General features: G+C 36.0%; 3 protein-coding genes across 3 annotated transcripts in view; 2 read left to right on the forward strand and 1 right to left on the reverse strand.

The window, feature by feature from the left end:
* The window catches only part of LOC144974521 (protocadherin-like wing polarity protein stan), a 411,532-nt gene that overhangs the window by 316,052 nt on the left and 71,682 nt on the right, over positions 1–23,798 (forward strand). The gene's annotated exons all lie outside the window — the stretch shown is intronic.
* On the forward strand, positions 2,154–7,988 carry LOC144974509 (macrophage mannose receptor 1-like). Its single transcript, XM_078917431.1, has 2 exons — positions 2,154–2,305; positions 6,367–7,988. Exons 1-2 carry the CDS (start codon positions 2,263–2,265, stop codon positions 7,431–7,433), a joined length of 1,110 nt encoding a protein of 369 aa, XP_078773557.1. The 5' UTR covers positions 2,154–2,262; the 3' UTR covers positions 7,434–7,988.
* On the reverse strand, positions 10,493–20,102 carry LOC144975528 (uncharacterized). The gene is made up of 5 exons (XM_078919693.1): positions 19,943–20,102; positions 17,627–18,681; positions 15,870–15,883; positions 14,133–14,176; positions 10,493–12,516 (listed from the first exon to the last, which is right to left on the reverse strand). Exons 1-5 carry the CDS (start codon positions 19,986–19,988, stop codon positions 10,709–10,711), a joined length of 2,967 nt encoding a protein of 988 aa, XP_078775819.1. The 5' UTR covers positions 19,989–20,102; the 3' UTR covers positions 10,493–10,708.

The raw sequence follows: 23,798 nt of genomic DNA on the forward strand, positions 1-23,798 counted from the left end.
AGAGGTCTCAATAAATGATATGTGACCCATCGTCTCAAAACGGTATTATGTCGGGAAGAACAAGAAAGTTTTTTTGTTTTTTTTTTTTGTTTTGAAGAGTTTTACGGCGCTTGCAAAACATAATTTGGTCATATCAGCGCCATGAGATACTGAAAGGGCAATTTTAAGCTTAACTGGTCAAGAAAACAAAATTTCGGTTTTCATCACTTTAAAATTCTATATTTTTTCTTCAATAATCCATACATGGACTCAACCAAAGTCTGATGTTTTTGGTCATAGATTCTATTCTCAACACTTTGATCATCCCGACTTAATACCGTTTCGAGGCGGCGGGTCACATGTAGTGAATTCTTTCCATTCAGTTTTGCTCACGATCACTTTGTAATCCATCGCCTCAACACGATCTTATGTAGGGGTGGTTTGGGGGATGAACATTTCGTTTATTTTGCGGCTATGTAGTCTAGCGGTTTGACCTTTGCCTTCGGATCGAAAGATCAGGGTTTCATGCCCAGCTCTGTGTGGCGCATATTTGATTCCTTGGAAAAGGCTCTTTACACACAATCTCTTATCGTAATCAGGTGTAAAATAAGTTTCTGGCTGTGTCTTTGAAAAGTTGCAATATCGCCTGACAGGCGTCATGTCTTGTCCTCCATCTTACGTGTTGCTTAGGACACTTATAAAGCGCTTTGAGCAGGTTTAGTGGATTTTGCGCTTATAAACGCTTACGATTTTTTATGTCAAAACTGTGACACAAGATGGTGTATTTTATATACATTATTGAGGAATTTAGGCATAATACATAAAGAGGCAAACGCTAAAATTCACATATTTCTGATCATTTTAACATACGTGTCATCTTGTTGTGGAATATGTATTACTCCAGACCTGCCTAGCGATACGAAAATTACGTAGAATTACGAGTTTTTGGCTCCAGACAGAACTGCATAGACGTTTTAGGTTCAATAAATCTTGTGGAAAAGGAAAGTTTGGTTGCTTAAAAACTGTAATTTAGGACTTTGGGGCATTTGTGATCATGCTAAGGACAGATAACTGAATTGTAACGTTGTTTATTGTTTTAACGGGTTTTACGGCGCTTGCAACACATTAAGGTCATATCAGAGGAAAGGTAAAAAGGAAGAAAATGGGATAGTAAAAAGTTCTAGAATTACAATTAAAGCACCGAAGAAAAGATAACAAAAGTGAAATTGGTTCAAATAGGAAACATATGTCGATTCCAAGAGCACACTATCAATGTACTTTCGTTTGTAATCACCTAAATGGCTCATCCAGACACAAGCACAAGTCCCTATTAAGAGGAATATACTAAAATGTTTACAAATCATATATAATACGTAAATGAAACATAATATAGTGCATTATAGAGAGATGATTTACAATAAACAAAATATCATCTACCAAAAATAACTATACATTTGACTGTTTCCCTCTCAGCTAAGGTATCTGACCAGGGCCAGGACAAGACAAAGACAGAAATCGAGATGGAAAACAGTGTATAAGTGGATAGAAGAAAAAGTAAGTGGATTCAATAGTCTGATGTCACGTCCGCCCAGCAACCAGCAGCTTGGTTCGAAACAAAGAAAATCGGTACTTTTTATTCTTCATACTGGCTAGAACTCGTTTACATGTCATGTGATCAGAATGTGCAAAAGATATCAAAACATGATCAGATTTATAATGTTTTTGGGGTTTTTTTCTCCGCTGGATACGCTTTTATGCTCGCCGGGGAAGTATTTCATAAGGGCGGTGATGGAGATAATGACGTCCGCCATTTTCCCGATAGTTTAGAACAAGGGAAGTGACGTTACGACTGTTGAGCCCTATTTGTGAAAGGAATCAATTTGCATTTTGAACAGCTGCACTCTGAAAAACAAGTATTTAAAATCCTGGCCAAAAAGCTCGTCCTTCTATAATCGATCGATAAAATTTACTATTATCCTCTAAATATACTTTTAAACCTGGGACTTTGCAAATCCAAGGTTTTAGAGCATATAACATGACAGGCATTTCAATCGATCGAAATTTATTTAAGGACGACTTTCCTGGACAAAATTTGAAATATAAATATACATTTTGTTTAGAACGAAGCAGTGTTGCACCTGTCGCTTATCAGTTGTGTATGTAGGTGTGTTGGGTTTCCCATTTAAGTGGTATAATTATTCATCACTTGGACTGAATTTCTCATTTTAACTCGACTGTTCTAGATGTGTTTGTGTTTTGAATTGGGTGGTAGAATTTATCGTCATGTGGCTCCAGTTTCTCTTAGTATCCTGCCTTTCTGTTCTTGGTGAGTACTCTTTCATGTGATTACGGATAATATCGTGAACTTCTGTCTTTTCAGCTCTTTTCAACAGTATTAAACTAGGTCCATAATTACGTTCGGATGTCAGACCTGAATATATGTACACGTCGCTGGTGGCCCATCGGATCGAAACGGTATTATGTCGGAATGAATTAGAAATTTGAGTCCATTGTATAAACTGAGAATAGTGTTTCAATAACCAAGTCTAGAAGGTTGAAGTGTATTGAATTAAAGATTTAAAATGAAAATATGTTTCATGGTAATGTGGAACCGGAAGTCGTTCTAAAACTGCTCAAACTCTTCACCAGAAAGGTTACATCAGTCTATTTATTATAAAGAATAGGCTTCATGAGTCGTGACGTCACTTCCCTCGTAATGAACCATAGTAACTTATTAACTGGTTCTAAACTTTCAGAACAATGGCGGACGCCCTTATGAAATACTTCTCCGGCGAGGATAAAAGTGTATCCAGAGGAGAAAAGCATTATAAATCTGATCATGTTTTGACTTTTATAAATTCTGATCAAATGACATATGATAGAGTTCTAGCTAGTATGAAGAATAAAAGTACCGATTTTCTTTGTTTGGAACCAAGTTGCTCGTTGCTGGGTGACGTGACATCAGACTATTGAATCCTATTGTCTAATCACGTATCTTAAGTAAACAGATATAATATGTTGGATATAGATAGTATGCAGACGACGTCACTCAGGCCTTTGTTATTGTTTTTGCCATCCGCGTTTGTGAGTTGTTCTCACTAAACTGTATTAACCAGACTATAAAAGTTCATGGTTACACAGAGTTTGTGTGTTGGTCCGTTATACTTCCGGATGGCAATGTTGTGAACTCCTTGGCCAAGGGCATTCTATCTATAGATAGAACGAAGATGACGTCACTCAGGCCTTTGTTATTGTTTTTGCCATCCGCGTTTATGAGTAATTCTCACTAAACTGTATTAACCAGACTATAAACGATCATGGTTACACAAAGTTTTGTGTGTTGGTCCGTTATACTTCCGGATGGCAATGTTGTGAGCTTCTTAGCCAAGCGCATACTATCTTTAAGATATAGATAGTATGCAGATGACGTCACTCAGGCCTTTGTTATTGTTTTTGCCATCCGCGTTTGTGAGTTGTTCTCACTAAACTGTATTAACCAGACTATAAAAGTTCATTGTTACACAGAGTTTGTGTGTTGCTCCGTTATACTTCCGGATGGCAATGTTGTGAACTCCTTGGCCAAGCGCATTCTATCTATAGATATAGCTTAGAAGCTCAAAACATTGCCATCCAACAGACCAACACACAAAACTATGTAACCATAAACTTTTATAGTCTGGTTAACACAGTTTGGTGAGAAGTACTCATAAACGCGGATGGCAAAAAACAATAACAAAGACCTGAGTGACGTCATCTTCGAACTATCTATATAATAATGAATGTGAAATTAGATGTAAGCTTTCAACAAATAACACATAATTCGAGGATTTACCTTGGAGGGAGCACAAGTCCTTATTCAGACATTTGCATTGTTTTATCGATGTGTTGTTTTGGTGGTTATGGGTATTGAGGACACGTGTGTTATGTTCTTTGATTTTGTCAGATGTTGTTCATGCACGAATTGGTGACCTTTATGGTGTTTCTGTTGAGAATTTTGTATAGCTTGTGGTCGTGTGATAAGGAGGTGTGTGTCTACTATAGATAGTATGCGCTTGGCTCAGAAGCTCATAACATTGCCATCCGGAAGTATAACGGACCAACACACAAAACTGTGTGTATCCATGAACGTTTATAGACGGGTTAATACAGTTCAGTGAGCATTACTCATAAACGCGGATGGCAAAAAAAAACAATAACAAAGACCTGAGTGACGTCATCTTCGAACTATCTATAGATAGAATGCCCTTGACTAAGAAGCTCATAACATTGCCATCCGGAAGTATAATGGACCAACACACAAAACTGTGTGTATCCATGAACGTTTATAGTCAGGTTAATACAGTTCAGTGAGAATTACTCATAAACGCGGATGACAAAAAACAATAACAAAGACCTGAGTGACGTCATCTTCGAACTATCTATAGGAATTGTGTATTTTTTTTTCTGATATTGGTGTTTACATTTCTTGTCGAGGGGGAAAGGGATTAAATCATGTTATGTTGTGAGATGTTGATTTTATATATATTTTTTTTTTAATTTTTAATTTTTTATTTATTTATTTATTTTTTTTGGGGGGGCGTGGTAATCTTTATTGTCTAGTAGTTTGTAATCGAGGGAGGGGGTTCTATGTACCCACTGTTTTAGAGCGTTTCTGTAGGGTCCTGCTGTGTTACAGAAAGGTTCAAGGTCTTTTGACAATCTAGATTTGTGTTGCGCAATGTTGTTGGGGATATAATAATATATTATGATCGAATGGGGGTCATTGCTGTCTTTATTTATGTAGCTGATGACATTGTTGGGTTTTCTGTAGGGCTTGTACTTGTCTGTTGTAAGGTCGAAGGTTACGTCTAGGAAGTCTATGATTTTTTTGTTGGCATCCATTGTAATGTTCAGTTTTGTTTTTGTTTTTTTTTTTTTTTGTTTTTGTTTTTTTTTTTTGCTTGAATATACCTCAGATTTGTGGGGTTTTTATATCTATGTCTTTGTTTGGTTAGAATCTGCATATGGCTGATCCGTCGTCTCTGTACAGGCCGATATGTGTGTTGTGTTCTTGGGTTGTGATAGCAGGTACAAGCGGATCAACTCGCAGGTTTTGGCACCTTCAAATGAGCCCTTTAATCAAGTTTCATGCAGACCAATTAGCCCTTACAAAACAGAGAGATTGAAAACATCAGAAAAAATCAGAAAGAATTGTAACCGAGGTGAAAGAAGAAACGAAACTAGATGAGTAGAAAAACTGAGACTAAGTGATAGAATGCTTTGCTAACATCAACAACAAACAACAGTGCACGTTCTTCACATTGGACATCTACGATGTCTTCCCATTGATAAACGCCACTCTCCACAACAACACACTAGATTTTGTATCCAAACACACAACAGTTACCAACGAGGAGAGACACAATATCAAACACACTACACACGAAACGTTCTACCACAACAACATACCATGGACAAACTCAAATCAGACTTCGACGTAACTATGGGTTCATTTAACTGGTCGAATCTCCAGCTCCTTTTCTCTACGCCATGCATCTACAACCCATCACCTTCTTCTTCTTCTTCTTCTTCTTCTTCTTCTTCTTCTTCTTCTTCTTCTTCTTCTTCTTCTTCTTCTTCTTCTTCTTCTTTCAGCTTATCCCGAATTTTGCAGGGTTGCCAAAACGAATGCCACATCTCCATGCATCTCGGTTCAGAGCATCATCTTCCTCCAGGCCCTAGTTCGTTCATATCGTCCTTTACCTTATCCAACCATCTAGTCTTTGGGCGTCCCCTTTTCCTCGTCCCCGCTATTCTGAACCTTAACTTGAAATCCAAACAAAATCAAACATACGGCTTCACAAAATCGCGACCACCAATACCCGAGCTGAAAGATTTCGAAGAGGACCTTATATCATTACCAAGATCAAGTTCAGGAAAACGCATAGCAAACTCCAATAAGAACTCGCAACAGATAAAACGAGTAAATGCATTTAACAGGAAATGATTGATAATGAACTGAGACAGTGAGCCATATCATAGATATCTCTATGATTGTCAAGCACAGTCTTTGCCACCGTGACAACAATACTGTATTATACGAATACAACGACAATACTATTGTTATTATTATTATCATCGCCATCATCATCATCATCATCATCATCATCATCATCATCATCATCATCATCATCATCACCATCATCATCATCATCATCATCATCATCATCATCATCATCATCATCATCATCATCATCATCATCATCATCATCATCACCATCATCATCATCATCATCATCATCATCATCATCATCATCATCATCATCATCATTAACATTAACAATAGCATCTACTACTTAAGGTAATGTAATTTATTGTTGGTGAATTATATTTTTCCATATATTTCAGGATTGGCAGCCTCCACCTACAGATGTCCAGCGAGCGTCCTTGGTCACAGCAAGTATGTTAAAGTCTTTGAGCAAAACTGTTACGAATTCGTTGTCCACAAGCCTAGCAATTTTTCCGACGCCCAAAACTACTGTAAAGAATATGGAGGGAATTTGGCAATGATAAAAAACACTTACATAAACAATTTTATCGGTAACACTCTAGAAAAGACATACAATATACACAACCAGTCCGTGTGGATAGGCTTACAATATTCACCTCAACATCAGTCTTTCATATGGATGGATGGATCGGAGCTCAGCACGAGTCAGAATCAACAATTCTTGAAACAAACTCCAAAAGAAAATCAGAATTGCGTCTCTTATATCCCAAATAAAAAATTGTGGAGGAACTCAGTTTGTGAGACGAATTTGCTTTTAGAACCGCGGGAATATAGCAGGAAAATATTTATCTGTCAGTACCAAGCAATACTCGTCAATTCAACCGCGCTACCAAACCGAGGGAAGTTAACAGTCGATGACTGTCCCAGAAATATTTCTAGAGATAGATATCTTCAAGTCTACGGTACCAAGTGTTATTTGTTTCATGTGAATGACGTAAAAACATTTCACAAAGCAGATGCGGAATGTCAACTCTTTGGTGGACGGTTGGTGACTGTTGACTCCGAAGACGTTGATACATACATCCAGAACGAGTTGTATAATAAATATGGCTATCTTAAAATCCCGGTGTGGATTGGTCTCCGGTATAGTTCTGTACACGGTACATTTGTGTGGCTGGATGGAAGCAGAAGACAACTGTCGAATTTCCGATACGACTCACACAAATTGTCTGAAAAATGTGTTGGATTTTCTGCTTATGACGGGAAGTGGTTGACGTTGAAATGCGCCAGTATACTGTTGCCCTATGTCTGTGAGTTTGAACCCCAGATATCAGCAACAGAATCACCAACCAAACCACCCTCAAAGGCAACAACTTGTCCCTCCATCACGTGTGAGTTACTGTGTGGTATGGAAGGATACAAGAAGGATCCAAACGGCTGTCTGAAATGCGAGTGTGATTTGTAACTAATACCTGGCGTACTCTAGAAAAAAAACGTGTATTTAAAAATTTATCTGGCAAGAAACTCGTCCTGCAAATATCGATCGATTGAAATCATCTTCACATTGGCAAAAACTCTCAAACCTGGGACGTCAATGAATACTTCGCGATCTCCCAGATTTGAGAGTTTTGCCAAGATGAGAGTCATTTAACTCTCTCCTTACCAACCATTTTCATTATTTTCCCAAAATGGCAGGCTTACCCCAGCAGAAAATTGTTTTTTTTTAAACTCAAACAATCTCTCTACAAAACAACTTTTTGTTTTTATTAATTAAACAAAAGAACACTGTGCTTTACGAAATAAATCTGAATAAGAAAAACTGTATTTTGTGTCGTAACAAATGTGACGATTTGCTGTAGGTGGTCATGAGATGGTTAAATCGATCGATATTTAAAGGCTGAGTTTGCTGCTAGCCAAAATATTAAAGACGTGTATTTCAGAGTACGACAGAACCCATAACGCATGCATATTCCAGGCTATATATTCCATTTTGACCCAGTAAACTATCCAGATATAATAATGTCTTTGAGTCATGATTGATCTATTGATTAACCATAGAGAAAAAGAGTGAGGGCCAACACAATTTAATGTCCACACTTTACCTATTTCGCGATGTCTCTTTTCGTTCTTTAAGGATTTCGATAGCTCACTTGGTAGCACACTTGCTTCACATGCAATGGAACCTAAATTGAACCCGGGTAAAGTCGATCGTTTTTGTTTTTTTTGCTGACAATCACCACCCTAACCACCCCCAGTGGTTTTACACTTCCAATGAAATGGGAACCAATTTTTGAAATCACACTTTTCATGTCTATTACCCCCATTAGGTGATTTCTGTTTCCTTCTTTTGATACGTTAAGATCTCCAAGCACTAGCTGGACATCATGTTTTGGCGTCTTGCTTACGATATCATTTCATAGAATTCATCTTGTTCTTCTTGAGTCTAATCTTTTTATAGAGCATAGCATACTATAACAATCAGATAGTTAGAACTCGATCTTTCCTTTAGTAATCTTCCCCCTTTTTACTCCCAATCCATGAGTGACTGATTTATCTTTTTTGAAAGAATGAAGGCAATATTAGGTGTTGGTTGTCCTGTCTACCCGAATAAAGGATTTGGTGTTCTTTCTCAATTTAAGCTTCTTTTCCCATGTCCTGTTCAACGACATTCACAATTTGTCATCATATTCATTTAAAACCTATCTATATCTTTCAACGCTTGATGTAACTTCCCTTTCCGGTACAGTGTTCTTACATTCTGTCCTCAAATGGAGAGTATGTCTCGGTCTGAGAAGATCTAGAGATATCTGGTCGAGGACTTAATTTCGGGTTTAGTCCTCATCTATCATGATTGCAGAGTTCTGGGCTGGAAATGAGACATTTACTTGCACCGTTGTCAGTACACAGACCTTCTCTCTATTTCTGTCTCTGACATAGTCTTGAGCATTAATTTTACTGTCGATTTCTGTAGCTTATTATTTTCATGAGTGGTTTGTTGGCCCTACGTCTAACAGCCAGACTTGGAGGGCAAGGATTATTTAAGAGGTTCACTTTTAGATTGGCTGTTCTCCCTTCTTCTTCTTCTTCTTCTTCTTCTTCTTCTTCTTCTTCTTCTTCTTCTTCTTCTTCTTCTTCTTCTTCTTCTTCTTCTTCTTCTTCGTCTTGTGGAAACCTCCAATATTGTCGAGGATCACTCCACAGTTTGTAGGATTTTACATTTTAAACTTGCTAAAACTCTGCACATAATACTAATTTTTAAAAAACAAAAAAAAAACACATAGATTAAAAAGTCACGTTATGAACTCTAGCAATCGCGTGAAGGCATGTTGGCAACCGTTTTCAGCCACTTCAGCTGGGAGGCTATTCCATAGTCGGGCTAATGAGTCCAATCTACCTAATTTGTTTTTGTTTTTTTTCAGAGTGACCTTCTCCTAGGTGAACTGCCATTCGTGGCTAATTGAACACAAGTATATATTAAAGGTGCTAGATAAAGCAATAAAGAAAAATACAAGAAAAATAACATCAAAAAAATCTTTACTGATTTTTTGGGATGAATTTTTATTATCATAATGTATTGTTTGTATTTTTCTTTCTTGTTTTGTCTGGCACCATTCTTACACACTTGTTCCTACTCCTTAATTTCTTAATTTGATATTATGAGTTCCACCTACCCAAGTCTAGGTTGGGCGCAACGATGGTGTTTATCCATGAATATATTATAATATTGTGACGTCGCCCTGCACCCCCCCCCACCCCCCAGTCTTGGGCTCTGCAGGGTTCCGACAAGATGGTCCACTCGCTCCACGCTACTTCCCTAGGCTTTGTAGCAGATTGAGGTTAACCTGGGCTCTCAGTGGACTCAAGCAGGCCCTCCAATCGATTTAAATGACCCTCATCTTGGCAAAAACCCTCAAACTTTGGTCAAGGAATTATCAGTGATTTAGAGGTAAACTTTGGTCAAGGAATTATCAGTGAGTTAGAGGTGTGGGTCCAGGAGAAGGAAGAACCTTGTCTGGAATCCGGTTTGGATCATTCTTGGTCTGGCTACTCATCTTCAGCTGTTCCAGCAGGATTGGATCTAGGCTGGTATCACCTCTGGGGTCATGACAGCGCGCAAACTCTTGTATGACGCCAACGTGATGATCCTTCATGCAAGATAAAAACAAAAAAAATTAAAAAGGGGTACCACAAGGTTCAGTTCAGCATCAACTTTCTTCCATGTTTATATCTCCGACATGCCAAACTGCGAAACATTCAAACTTGGATACGCTGACGACTGGGCCTTAGCGTATCATTCGAAAAACTAGAAATAGATTAAAGAAATTCTAAGCAAAGACACCAAATACACTTTGATTGATGGAATATATATATATATATATATATATATATATATATATATATATATATATATATTATATATTATATATATATATATATATTCTTTCATGAAATGCCTAGGCGAAGGTATATAATGAATGCTTATTAAAATAAACGACCAACAAACAAAAAAGAATACGTTGCAAGGAAAGTTTCAGGCACACAATTCTGTTTCAGCCAAGAAGAGAATACAGTCATGAAATTGGAGAAATTTAAACATAAGGCTAATGATCAAAATATGCATTGTCTAAAATATTCTATGGACAATAATTGGTATTTTGAATTATCTATACCGCCACAAAATCATTGTTAGATCTCCATAGTTGTTATTTTGTTTGTCGTTTTTTTTTAAAGTAGCGTAGTCTAAACGTTACATTCGCAAACCACACAACCATTTGTGTCTTGTTTGTATCCGTTTAGGTCGCAATCTAACTCGCAGGTGATGGATAGGCAAGTGGTTTTTCGTGGAGGTGTTGATCTAGTAGTCGTGGGATTATGTGTAGTGCTTGTTGTATTTGTGGATGTGGTTATAGTAGTAGTGTGTGTGGCTGTTATAGTTGTGGGTGCGGTTGTGAAAGTTATGGTTGTGATATTTGTCGTTGTCTGTGTGGTTGTTGTAGTTGTGGGCCTGGTTGTTGTATTTGTGGGTGTTGTTGTAGTGGTATTGGGTGTGATTGTTGTAGTTTTTGGTGGGGTTGTTGTTCGTGTAGTTATTGTAATCGTGGGTGTGGTTGTTGTAGTTGTGCGTGTGGTTGCATTGATAGTGGGTGGGGTTGTAGTAGTTGTGGGTGTGGTTGTTGTAGTTGTGGGTGTGGTTGTTGTAGTTTTGGGTTTTGTTTTTGTAATTGTGGGTGTGGTTTTAGTGGTAGTGGGTGTGGTTCCTACAGTTGTGAATGTGGTTCCTGTGATTGTTGTTGTGGTTTTTGTAGTTGCGGGTGTTGTTGTAGTTGAGGGTGTGGTTATAATGATGGTGGGTGTGTTTATTATAGTTGTGGGTATGGTTGTAGAAGTTGTGGGTGTATGTGTTGAAGTGGGGCTAGTTGTTGTAGTAGCTGTGGATGTGAATGTTGTAGTAGAAGCTTTTGGTGTTATGAATGTAGATTTTTTTGTAGTGGTTAAAGGTGTAGAGGTTCTTGGGGCCATGGTGGAGGTGATGGAAATTGTTTGGTATTCACATACAAATATTTTTTTCATATCATTCCCATTTAATGTGGGGTTTGATTGACAGACATAATCCATCCACTCTCTAGTGTTGAGATCCAAGGCTACGCAGGTCTCATTAAATGGAATTGTATCCCGATACATGAAAGGCTGATAGTCATTTTCCAAGAGATCCGAGCCATCTACCCATTTGTAAAAGCCATCTACTAATGACATTTCTAACCCAATCCAAACCGGGCCATAATAGATTTTGTATGTGTCTCCAAGGGTGTTCCCGATAAAGTTGTTTGTTTTTCTGCTTTTTATGATAGCCAAATTTCCTCCCTTATCTTGGCAGTAGTTTTTGGCGTCGTAAAAATCTTTTTTCTCATGGACCACGAATTCATAACAGTTTTTTCCAAAGATATTTACATCAGGATTACTGGAGACTTCTGGAGGACATTCGTAGGTGCTGTCTGCCAGTCCTGTTATAAATCTAGATGATTTTGTAGTAGTTAGAGGTGTAGAGGTTCTTTGGAATATGGTATAGGTGATGGACATTGTTTTGTATTCACATAAAAATATTTTTTTCATATCATTCCCATATAATATGGGGTTTGATTGACAGACATAATCCATCCACTCCCTAGTGTTGAGATCCAAGGCTACGCAGATCTCATTTGGTGGAATTGTATCCCGATACATGAAAGGCTGAAAGTCTTTTTCCCAGAGGTCCGAACCATCCACCCATTTGTAAAAGCCATCTACTAATGACATTTCTAACCCAATCCAAACCGACCCATAATAGACATTGTAGTTATTTCCAAGTGTATTCACGATAAAGTTGTTTATTTTTCTGCTTTTTATGATGACCAAATTTCCTCCCTTATCTTGACAGTAGTTTTTGGCGTCGTAAAAATCTTTCTTCTCGTAGACCACGAATTCATAACAGTTTTTTCCAAAGATTTTCACATCAGGATTACTGGAGACTTCTGGAGGACATTCGCAGGTGCTGCCTGCCAGTCCTGAAACTAATGGTCAAATAACATTTATATAAATCTGATTGATAAAAGAGAAATATATATTAAGTAAATAGATGGATAGAAATATAGATAGATATATAGATAGATAGAAAGAAAGAGGGAGAGAGAGAGAGAGAGAGAGGGAGAGAGAGAGAGAGGGAGAGAGAGAGGGAGAGAGAGAGATAAAATGAAAACGAAAGAGAGGTCAACAACCATCCAATTCCCAACAACCAATTTGAGTTCAGATAACAAGGGCAAAAATTACAAGACGGGAAATCGAGCTTGATCACCATTTGGGTTTTTCACCTAAAAATATGAAAATTTACAGAATGTAAATCAAATTATTTAAACACCGCAAACAGCCTCACACAAATGTGCCTTAAGGCCAAGTAAAATCAAAAGAATAAAACAACAAATACCGGAGCGTTTTGGGTGTAAAGCCCTTCTTCATTCAATTACTAAAACAGTTAACACGTGGATTCTTCACTTATTATTATTATTATTATTATTATTATTATTATTATTATTATTATTATTATTATTATTATTATTATCATTATTATTATTATTATTATTATTATTATTATTATTATTATTATTATTATTATTATTATTATTATTATTATTATTATTATTATTATCCACTCACCTAGGACTGAGAGACAAGCTATAACAACGTATTGAGACCAAATCATGATGACCAAGACAACACCACACAAAACACAGACCTGCTCCAACGACTGGAATGGTAAAAGTGACGAATTGTTTGACTAGGCAAACACTATCTACAAACTGTATATTCTTTCTGCCGTGCCATATTAATTTTAAAATGAATTCCCCATCTGTTTCTTTTCACATACTGTAGATTATATAAACTGTTCTGATAACACACCATTTAATTTATTTTTTAAATTCTATGGCTGGAACATGTTTAAACTCTAAACGTTTGAGACCTACAGTAATTGGGAATCTGGTAGTCTTTAAAACCTGACGGAATTAATTTCTCGATGGATTAGCCGCATATCCAAAAGGCTGCTTTGCTTTTGTTTTGTTTTTTCATCCGAACAAAAATTTATCAGCAATGCGAACATTAATTTTTCCAGTTAAATGATAACGAACCTCCAATTTTCTCGATGCATGAGGTCACGATAACTTTGTTGGTAGAGCACTCACTACACATGCAAAGGGACCAACACCGATCTCGGGAGAAGTCGAGATTGCTTTTCTAATACCCCCTGTCTACCCAGCAGTGATTGGGTAGCTGGGTCTGTTAGATCTGTTGGATTCCATTAAGATGAATTAACGTTCTATCCAAAGGGTAGCAAGAAACTGCAGTTTTACTCTATAGAAACCTGCGTAAACTCCCGCTCCTTGATCCTAGTGGCTCTGAAGGACAACTTTTTCAATGCAGTCAAAATGGTTTCAATCCATTATATGACTTCAGACTACAAACTCGCTTATTCAACTTGGGTTTCCATGGTCGGGTTTACAGTTTCTGCTCTCTCTCTCTCTCTCTCTCTCTCTCTTTCTCTCTCTCTCTCTCTCTCTCTCTCAGCCCTCGGACAGTTTTTAACCTTGTGGAACTCTACAATATTGGCAAGAGCAGGAATACCATATTATCTTACTTAAGTTGACAGGAGAGGCCGAAACACCCAAACGTCGCAGTACTCTGAAGAAATAACACATTTTGAAAATTGTGACCAGAAAAAGTGTCCTTGAAATATCAATAATTTTAGGAAAAACGATAAAATATCAGACTATGCTAAGTCATGTGTTTGACAGTCAATATTTGTCATGATTTGGGTCATTTTAATTTGACAATAAATTAAGTGCTTTGGCAAATTTTTTTAAAATGTATTTATTTTTCTCAGATTATCGCATAATTTATATTGTCAAGCTGTACCAAGTAGGTCAGCTTTCCCTGATAAGTCAACCATCACGATCTTGATAAAATATCTTTTTCTAATCTTCTAGTTCTTTAACTATGGCACAACCGTTCAATAGAAAAAAAATCGTTTTTAAAATTTGAGCAGAAATCTCGTCCTTCAAATGCAACACACATATATATATATATTTGAACATCTTCTGGGAGGGAGTCCATGGTCCAGATCTTAGAGATGGTTGATTGGTCTTTCCAGTAAAATAATTCTTTAATTTGGATATGCCAGCAATGGTCCGTGTTTTTCTGGAGCGTTCCTTGGATTCTAGATATCTGATCCGATGTTATGGCTCTAATGTAAGATATATTTGACAATCATTGTTGTTTTGGAGGTCTTAATATTCTACCTTCTGGTTTATTTTTACGTTGTAAAGATTGATATGATAATTTTAGTTACATGCGTCACTTCCTGTAGGAGTCCTCAATGACTATACCTGCCATCAATAAGGGGGGGGGGACTATGACGTCTAGGGAATTAATATTAATAGTCAAATGGAATACAAGCGTTAATTACATTTAGATTACAGATAATGTGAACGTTTAGGATTTTCCTTTTGTCAACATAATAGGATGAATGAAACACTAAAGACGAATGAAAAAGACAAACATGATAAATCAAACATTAAAGACAAATGCGAATCACAAAACTATATGGATCAAAAACAAAAGACGAATGAGAACCACAAAGCATGATAAATGAAACACTAAAGACTAATCAGAACCACGAAACACGATTAATGAAACACTGGAGAAGAATGAGGACCACAAAAACAGAATGAACGAAACATTACGGATGAATAAGAACCACACAACACGATGAATGAAACGCTAAAAAAGAATGAAAACCACAAAATACGATAAATGAAGCATTTAATACACAATAGATATGTCTTTGAGATGTGTCTTTGTGTCTTTCATCCCTCATATTTTGTTTTCATAATTAAACCAAAGCTTCAATTCCATATGACTATTATCATTTGTCTCTTTGATATTCAAGAAGTAACATTATTATGAGGTATAAGGATATGTATGAGTAATCTTTTTTAAAAAGTGAATCAGAATGTTGAGTGACCGACGGCGGGCACGCTTATGATTCATCGGTGGATTCTGTCTTCAGCTTGTTAATGCAAACAGGGTCCACTTACTACCCTACCAGTTTATACCACCGAGTCTACTTGAGGGGAGATAAAGGAATCCCATTGTGATGATGCTGGCGTTGTGTGACTGACTGGACAGGAAAGACACAGGGACAGACTTCAGGTGTTTCGCCAACAGCAGGGAAACACATATTATCGGTATGGGAGGTTAGGTCTTGCAATGATAGATATTGAGATGGAGAAAGGGTATGTGTATATTTTGACAATTATCAGAGCTCGACAGTTTAGGAAACGGCAGAGAAATGAGGATCCATTCGTGAGATTACATCCTGGACGGATTCTGCAAAGATTTAAAAGAAGATGGATTATGTGTATATTTGGACAACTTTCAGATTCTTGTTGTTAATCTTGATCTCATTCATTGAAAAGAGAAAATGCCTTTTTATTCTTTACTCTCTCCACCAATTTACTAATTATATATATTTTCCAGATGTGCTAAAATATAGCCCGCAAATTGTAAAACCGAGATGATCCCGCCTTTTATGCTGACTTTGCTTTGTATTGAAGCACCAATCATAAATTCTCTTTTGTTCTTTTCCTGAATATTTAAAATAGAAAGGTAGACAGATCAGAACATGTATGCACTTCACAGGGATGTCTTACCCTTCTGACCAGGGTAGTTGTTCCATCGCTGGTTGTTATGGCCTAGGGGTTATGAACCTGAGTGGACTGATAAAAATGCTGAAAAATCTGATTGTTGATTCTATTACATTTTTTCGCATAGACAGCACTGTTAACGGCCAGTTACTCCTTCCACACCTGAGTAAACTAGGAGAATATGAGCTAAGAACACTTTCTATGGTCTCAACTATATGCCACTAAGAGCGGGACACGAACCCAGGACCGTCCAATCCTAAGGCGAATATCATACCACTAGACCAGATAGCCGCAATGAGGAGTTTGATTAAACGAAATAGTGTTTGAGCCTTGTGAACATTTGGACAAGAATTTATTGCATATTTTTTAATTGTTAATTATGATAATTACGACATTATCTATTTGGAGGATAATTTTAAACTTTGTTAGCTCTCTATATAAATCTGAAAGGGAGATAATTGAAACTATTTGGTGGATTGGATTTGTTAGGTTTGTCTGTGAGGTGAGGGAGAATTCATGGTTGTTACAACGTAAATTGTAAAAGTTGTTTGTTTTTTATGAAAAAGCGGTTTAAGGGAGTAAGGTATCCGACCAGTTAAGGCATTGCACCGTGATCAGGATGGTCCCGGGTACGATCGCCACTTCAGACATTTTCGTTTTTTTTCTTTGGGCACGATTAATTATTGTGCCCAATTTGCGTACTTTGGACAACATGGGCGATTCCTTTTGAAATCCGACACCTTGATTGATGGTATATATATATATATATATATATATATATATATATATATATATAATATATATATATATATATATATATATTGAATCGTGTTTGATACAAATATGGTACAAAAAGTGCTCGACATGTAGCAATGGAGCGAATTATTATTTTAATATTTACCACAATGTTTGAGACAGTCTAAATTAATGTTTCATGCCCATTTGCTAATCGTCAGGACTGTGTATTACATGAGTTGAGTTTTGTAGTTTGTTGAAGTCTAACACACAGTCCTGACGATGTAGACTGTCTCAAACATTGTGGTAAATATTAAAATAATATATATATATATATATATATATATATATATATATATATATATATATATATATATATATATACTTTCATGAAATGCCCAGGCGACAATATCTAATGAAGGTTTAGTTTTTTTTAAACAAAAAACAATCCAAACAGGATACGTTCCAAGGAATATTTCAGGCCCACAATTCTGTTTCATCCAGGAAAGGACTACAGTCATATAATTGGAGAAATTTAATTAAACAGAATGCTTATACTGGAAATACATGTTATCGGGATTATTCTATGAAGAATAATCGGTATTTTGAATTGTCTATACCGCGACAAATCATCGTAAGATATCTGTCGTTGTTTGTTTGCTTGTTTGATTTCTTAAAGTAGTTTAGCCTAAATGTTACACTCGCAAACCACACAACCATTTGTGTCTTGTTTGTATCCGTTTAGGTCGCAATCTAACTCGCAGATGATGGATAGGCAAGTGGTTTTGGGTAGTGGTGTTGAATTAGTAGTTGTGGGATTATGTGTAGTGCTTGTTGTAGTTGTGGATGTGGTTATAGTGGTAGTAGGTGTGGTTGTTGTAGTTGTCTGTGTGGTTGTTGTAGCTGTGGGAGTAGTTGTTGTATTTTTGCGTGCGGTTGTAGTGGTAGTGGGTGTGGTTGTTGTAATTGTGGGTGTGGTTGTTGTAGTTATGGGTGTTGTTGTAGTGGTAGTGGGTATGGTTGTTGTTGTTGTGGGTGTTGTTTTTATAATTGTGGGTGAACCTTTATCTGTGGTGGGAGTGGTTCCTACAGTTGTGAATGTGGTTCCTATGATTGTTGGTGTGGTTGTGGTTGTTGTTGCGGATGTTATTATTGTTTTGGGTGTATGTGTTGTAGTAGAGCTAGTTGCTGTAGTAGCTGTGTACGTGGTTGCTGTATCAGAAACTATAAATGACGATGTTTTTGTAGAGGTTCTTGGGGCGATGGTGGAGGTGATGGAAATTGTTTGATATTCACATACATATATTTTTTTCATATCAATACCATATAATGATTGACAGAAATGTTCCATCCACTCCCTAGTGTTGAGATCCAGGGCTACGCAGACATCATTAAATGGAGTAGTATCCCCCCGATACATGAAAGGCTGAAAGTCATTTTCCCGGAGGTCCGAGCCATCCACCCATTTGAAAACGCCATCTGCTATTAAAAATTCTAACCCAATCCAAACCGACCCATAATAGACATTGTAGTTATGTCGAAGTGTATTCCCGATAAAATTGTTTGTTTTTTTGCTTTTTATGATGGCCAAATTTCCTCCCTTTTCTTGACAGTAGTTTTGGGCGTCGTAAAAATGTTTCTTCTTATGGACCACGAATTCATAACAGTTTTTTCCAAAGATTTTCATATCAGGATTACTGGAGACTTCTGGAGGACATTCGTAGGTGCTGCCTGCCAGTCCTGAAACTAATGGTCAAATAACATTCATATAAATGTGATTAATAGAAGAGAAAGATTTATTTCGTTGATAGATGGATAGAAAGATAGATAGATTGATAGATAGATAAATAGATAGAGAGGGAGAGAGATGGAGAGAGAGAGAGAGAGAGAAATAGAGAGACAGACGGAGAGACCGATAGGGGGAGAAAGAAGGAGAGGTCAAAACCTTTCTTGTTGCAAATGCCCAACATCCAATTTGAGTTCAGATAACAGGGGCAAATATTACAAGACAGAAATCGTACTTAACCCTCTCCCTACCAACTATTTTCAGAATTTTACCCTAAACTACATACTCGCCCAACACAAAAATAGATTTTCTTAAACGGGTTAGCAACAATAAGTATATTCTACATTTTGTTCAGAAAAATGAACTCTGCAACACAGTGTCGAGTTTTTATAGCGATAACTAAAACAAAATGAAATCAGATTGAAATAATTATTGGCTGCATCGAAACGAATGTTACGATTGTCCCTTGGGTGGTAAGGAGAGGGTTAATCACAATTAGGGGTTTTCACCTAAAAATATGAAAATTTACAGAACTTATTTCAAATTATTTAAACTCCTCAATATGCCTCACACAAGTGTGCATTAAGGCCAAGTAAAATAAAAATAATAAGATAACAAATAACGGAACGTTTTGGGTTTAAATCGCTTCTTCATTCAATTACATAAACAGTTTACACGTTGATTATTATTATTATTATTATTATTATTATTATTATATTATTATTATTATTATTATTATTATTATTATTATTATTATTATTATATTATATTATTATTATTATTATTATTATTATATATTATTATTATTATTATTATATTATTATTATTATTATTATTATTATTATTATTATATTATATATTATTTATTATTATTATTATTATATTATATTATAATTATTATTAATTATTATTATATTATTATTATATTATTATATTATTATTATTATTATTATTATTATTATTATTATTATTATTTTATTATTATTATTATTATTATTATTATTATTATTATTATTATTATTATATATTATTATTATTATTATTATTATTATTATTATTATTATATTATATATTATTACTTATTTTTATTATTTATATTATTATTATTATCTATTCATTATTATAATATATATATTATTAATATAAATTATTATTTTATACTCTAATAATAATTGCATATATTATCATCATCATCAACACTTTTGTATAATTATTCATCACCTAGGACAAAGAGACAGCCTGCAATAAAGAATTGGAACCACATCATGATGATAAAGACAACACAACACAAAACACAAACCTATTCCAACAACTGGAAAAGTACAAGTGACGAATTATTTGACTGGGCTAAACACTATCTACAAAATGTTTATTCTTTCTGCGTGCCATATTGATTTTAAAATGTATTCCCCATCTGTTTCTTTTCACATACTGTAGATTATATAAACTGTTCTGATAACACACCATTTAATTTTTTTTTAAAGTCCTATGGCTGGAACATGTTTAAACTCTAAACTTTTGAAACCTACAGTAATTGGGTAGCTGGTAGTCTTTAAGACCTGACGGGATTATTTTCTCGATGGATTAGCCGCATATCCAAAGGGCTGCTTTGCTTTTGTTTTGTTTTTTCATCCGAACAAAAAATTATCAGCAATGCGAACATTAATTTTTCCAGTTAAATGATAACGAACCTCCAATTTTCTCGATGCAAGAGGTCACAATAACTTTGTTGGTAGAGCACTTACTACACATGCAAAGGGACCAACACCGATCCCAGGAGAAGTCGAGCTTGCTTTTCTAATACCCCCTGTCTACCCAGCAGTGATTGGGTAGCTGGGTCTGTTAGATCTGTTGGAGTCCATTAAGTTGGATTAAGGTTCTATCCAAAGGGTAGCAATAAACTGCAGTTTTACTCTATAGAAACCTGCTTAAACTCCGGCTCCTTGATCCTAGTGGCTCTGAAGGACAACTTTTTCAATGCAGTCAAAATGGTGTCAATCCATCATGACTTCAAAATACAAACTCGCTTATTCAACTTGGGTTTCCATGGTCGGGTTTACAGTTTCTTCTTTCTCTCTCTCTCTCTCTCTCTCTCTCTCTGTCTCTCTCTGTCTCTCTCTGTCTCTCTCTCTCTCTCTCTATCTCTCTCTCTCTCTCTCTCAGCCCTCTGACAGTTTTTAACCTTGTGGAACTCTACAATATTGGCAAGAGCAGGAATAACATATTATCTTACTTAAGTTGACAGGAGAGGCCGAAACACCCAAACGTCGCAGTACTCTGAAGAAATAACACATTTTGAAAATTGTGACCATAAAAATTGTCCTTCAAATATCAATAATCTAAGGAAAAACGATAAAACATCAGACTATGCTAAGTCATGTGTTTGACAGTCAATATTTGTCATGATTTGGGTCATTTTAATTTGACAGTAAATTAAGTGCTTTGGCCAATTTTTTTAAAATGTATTTATTTTTCTCAGATTATCGCATAAATTATTTTGTCAAGCTGTACCAAGTAGGTCAGCTTTCCCTGATAAGTCAACCATCACGATCTTGATAAAATATCTTTTTCTAATCTTCTAGTTCTTTAACTATGGCACAACCGTTCAATAGAAAAAATCGTTTTTAAAATTTGAGCAGAAATCTCGTCCTTCAAATGCAACACATATATATATATTTGAACATCTTCAGGGAGGGAGTCCATGGTGCAGATCTTGGAGATGGTTGATTGGTCTTTCCAGTCAAATAATTTTTTAATTTGGACATGCCAGCAATGGTCCGTGTTTTTTCTGGAGCGTACCTTGGATTCTAGATATCTGATCCGATGTTATGGCTCTAATGTAAGATATATTTGACAATCATTGGTGTTTTGGAGGTCATAATATTCTACCTTCTTGTTTGTTTTTACGTTGTAAAGATTGATATGATAATTTAATTACATGCGTCACTGCCTGTAGGAGTCCTCTCTGACTTACCTGCCACCAATAAGGGGGGGGGGGACTATGACGTCTAGGGAATTAATATTAATAGTCAAATGGAATACAAGCGTTAATTACATTTAGATTACAGATAATGTGCACGTTTTGGATTATCCTTTTGTCAACATAATAGGTTGAATGAAACACTAAAGACGAATGAAAAAGACAAACATGATAAATCAAACATTAAAGACAAATGCGAATCACAAAACATTATGGATCAAAAACAAAAGACGAATGAGAACCACAAAGCATGATAAATGAAACACTAAAGACTAATCAGAACCACAAAACACGATTAATGAAACACTGGAGAAGAATGAGGACCACAAAAAACAGAATGAACGAAACATTACGGATGAATCAAGAACCACAAAACACGATGAATGAAACACTAAAGACGAATGAAAACCACAAAACACGATAAATGAAGCATTCAATAAACAATAGATATGTCTTTGAGATGTGTCTTTGTGTCTTTCATCCCTCATATTTTGTTTTCATAATTAAACCAAAGCTTCAATTCCATGTGACTATTATTTGTTTCTTTGATCTTCAAGGAATATCATTTAAATTATGACGTATAAGGATATGTATGAGTAATTTTTTTTAAAGAGTGAATTAGAATGTTGTGTGAACGAGGGCGGGCACGTTTATAATTCTGGATTCTGTCTTCAGCTTGTTAATGCAAACAGGGTCCACTTACTACCCTACCAGTTTATACCACCGAGTCTACTTGAGGGGAGATAAAGGAATCCCATTGTGATGATGCTGGCGTTGTGTGACTGACTAGACAGGAAAGACACAGTGACAGATTTCAGGTGTTTCACCAACAGTAGGGAAACACATATTATCGGTATGGGAGGTTAGGTCTTGCAATGATAGATATTGAGATGGAGATAGGGTATGTGTATATTTTGACAATTATCAGAGCTCGACAGTTTAGCAAACTGCAGAGAAATGAAGATCCGTTGGTGAGATTACATCCTGGACGGATTCTGCAAAGATTTAAAAGAAGATAGATTATGTGTATATTTGGACAACTTTCAGATTCTTGTTGTTAATCTTGATCTCATTCAATAAAAAGAGAAAATGCCTTTTTATTCTTTACTCTCTCCACCAATTTACTAATTATATATATTTTCCAGATGTGCTAAAAATATAGCCCGCAAATTGTAAGACCGAGAAAATCCTGCCTTTTATGTGGACTTTGCTTTGTATTGAAGCACCAGTCATAAATTCGTTTTTGTTCTTTTCCTGAATATTTAAAATAGAAAGGTAGACAGCTCACAACATGTATGCAATACACAGGGATGTCTTACCCTTCTGACCAGGGTAGTTGTTCCATCGCTGGTTGTTATGGCCTAGGGGTTATGAACCTGAGTGGCCTGATAAAGATGCCGTAAAATCTCATTGCTGATTCTATTACATATTTTTGCATAGACAGCACTGTTAACGGCCAGTTACTCCTCTCATACCTGGGTACAGTAGGAGAATATGAACGAAGAGCACTTTCGATGGTCTCAAATATATGCCACTAAGAGCGGGACACGAACCCAGGACCTTCCAATCCTAAGGCGAATATCATACCACTAGACCAGATAGCCGCAATGAGGAGTTTGATTAAACGAAATAGTATTTGAGTCTTGTGAACATTTGGACAAGAATTTATTGCATATTTTAGAATTGTTAATTATGATATTTACCATATTATCTATTTGGAGGATAATTTTAAGCTTTGTTAGCTCTATATATAAAGTTGAAAGGGAGATAATTAAAATTATTTGGTGGATTGGATTTGTTAGGTTTGTCTGTAAGGTGAGGGAGAATTCACGGTTGTTACAACGTAAACTGTAAAAGTTGTTTGTTTTTTATGAATAAAGCGGTTTAAGGGAGTAAGGTATCCAAGCAGTTAAGGCATTGCACCGTGATCAGGATGGTCCCGGGTACGATCGCGACTTAAGACATTTTCGTTTTTTTTTTCCTTGGGCACGATTAATTATTATGCCTAATTTCCGTACTTTGGACAACATGGGCTATTCCTTTTAAAATCAGACACCTTGATTGATGGAATGTATATAAATATATATATATATATAT

The sequence above is a fragment of the Berghia stephanieae genome, chromosome 6 (genome assembly GCF_034508935.2).
Source record: "Berghia stephanieae isolate SIO BIC M18660-M18661 chromosome 6, UCSD_Bste_1.3, whole genome shotgun sequence".
Lineage (NCBI taxonomy): Eukaryota > Metazoa > Mollusca > Gastropoda > Nudibranchia > Aeolidiidae > Berghia > Berghia stephanieae.

Bases quoted from the DNA above. Each gene is read 5' to 3' on its own strand.
- LOC144974509 (XM_078917431.1), top strand. From the start codon at position 2,263: ATGTGGCTCCAGTTTCTCTTAGTATCCTGCCTTTCTGTTCTTG. The intron at 2,306-6,366 runs GTGAGTACTCTT...CATATATTTCAG, and splicing joins ATCCTGCCTTTCTGTTCTTG to GATTGGCAGCCTCCACCTAC.
- LOC144975528 (XM_078919693.1), bottom strand. From the start codon at position 19,988: ATGATGTGGTTCCAATTCTTTATTGCAGGCTGTCTCTTTGTCCTAG. The intron at 18,682-19,942 runs GTGATGAATAAT...TTTGACCATTAG, and splicing joins AGGCTGTCTCTTTGTCCTAG to TTTCAGGACTGGCAGGCAGC. The intron at 12,517-14,132 runs GTAAGATAATAT...TTTGACCATTAG, and splicing joins GGCCTCTCCTGTCAACTTAA to TTTCAGGACTGGCAGGCAGC.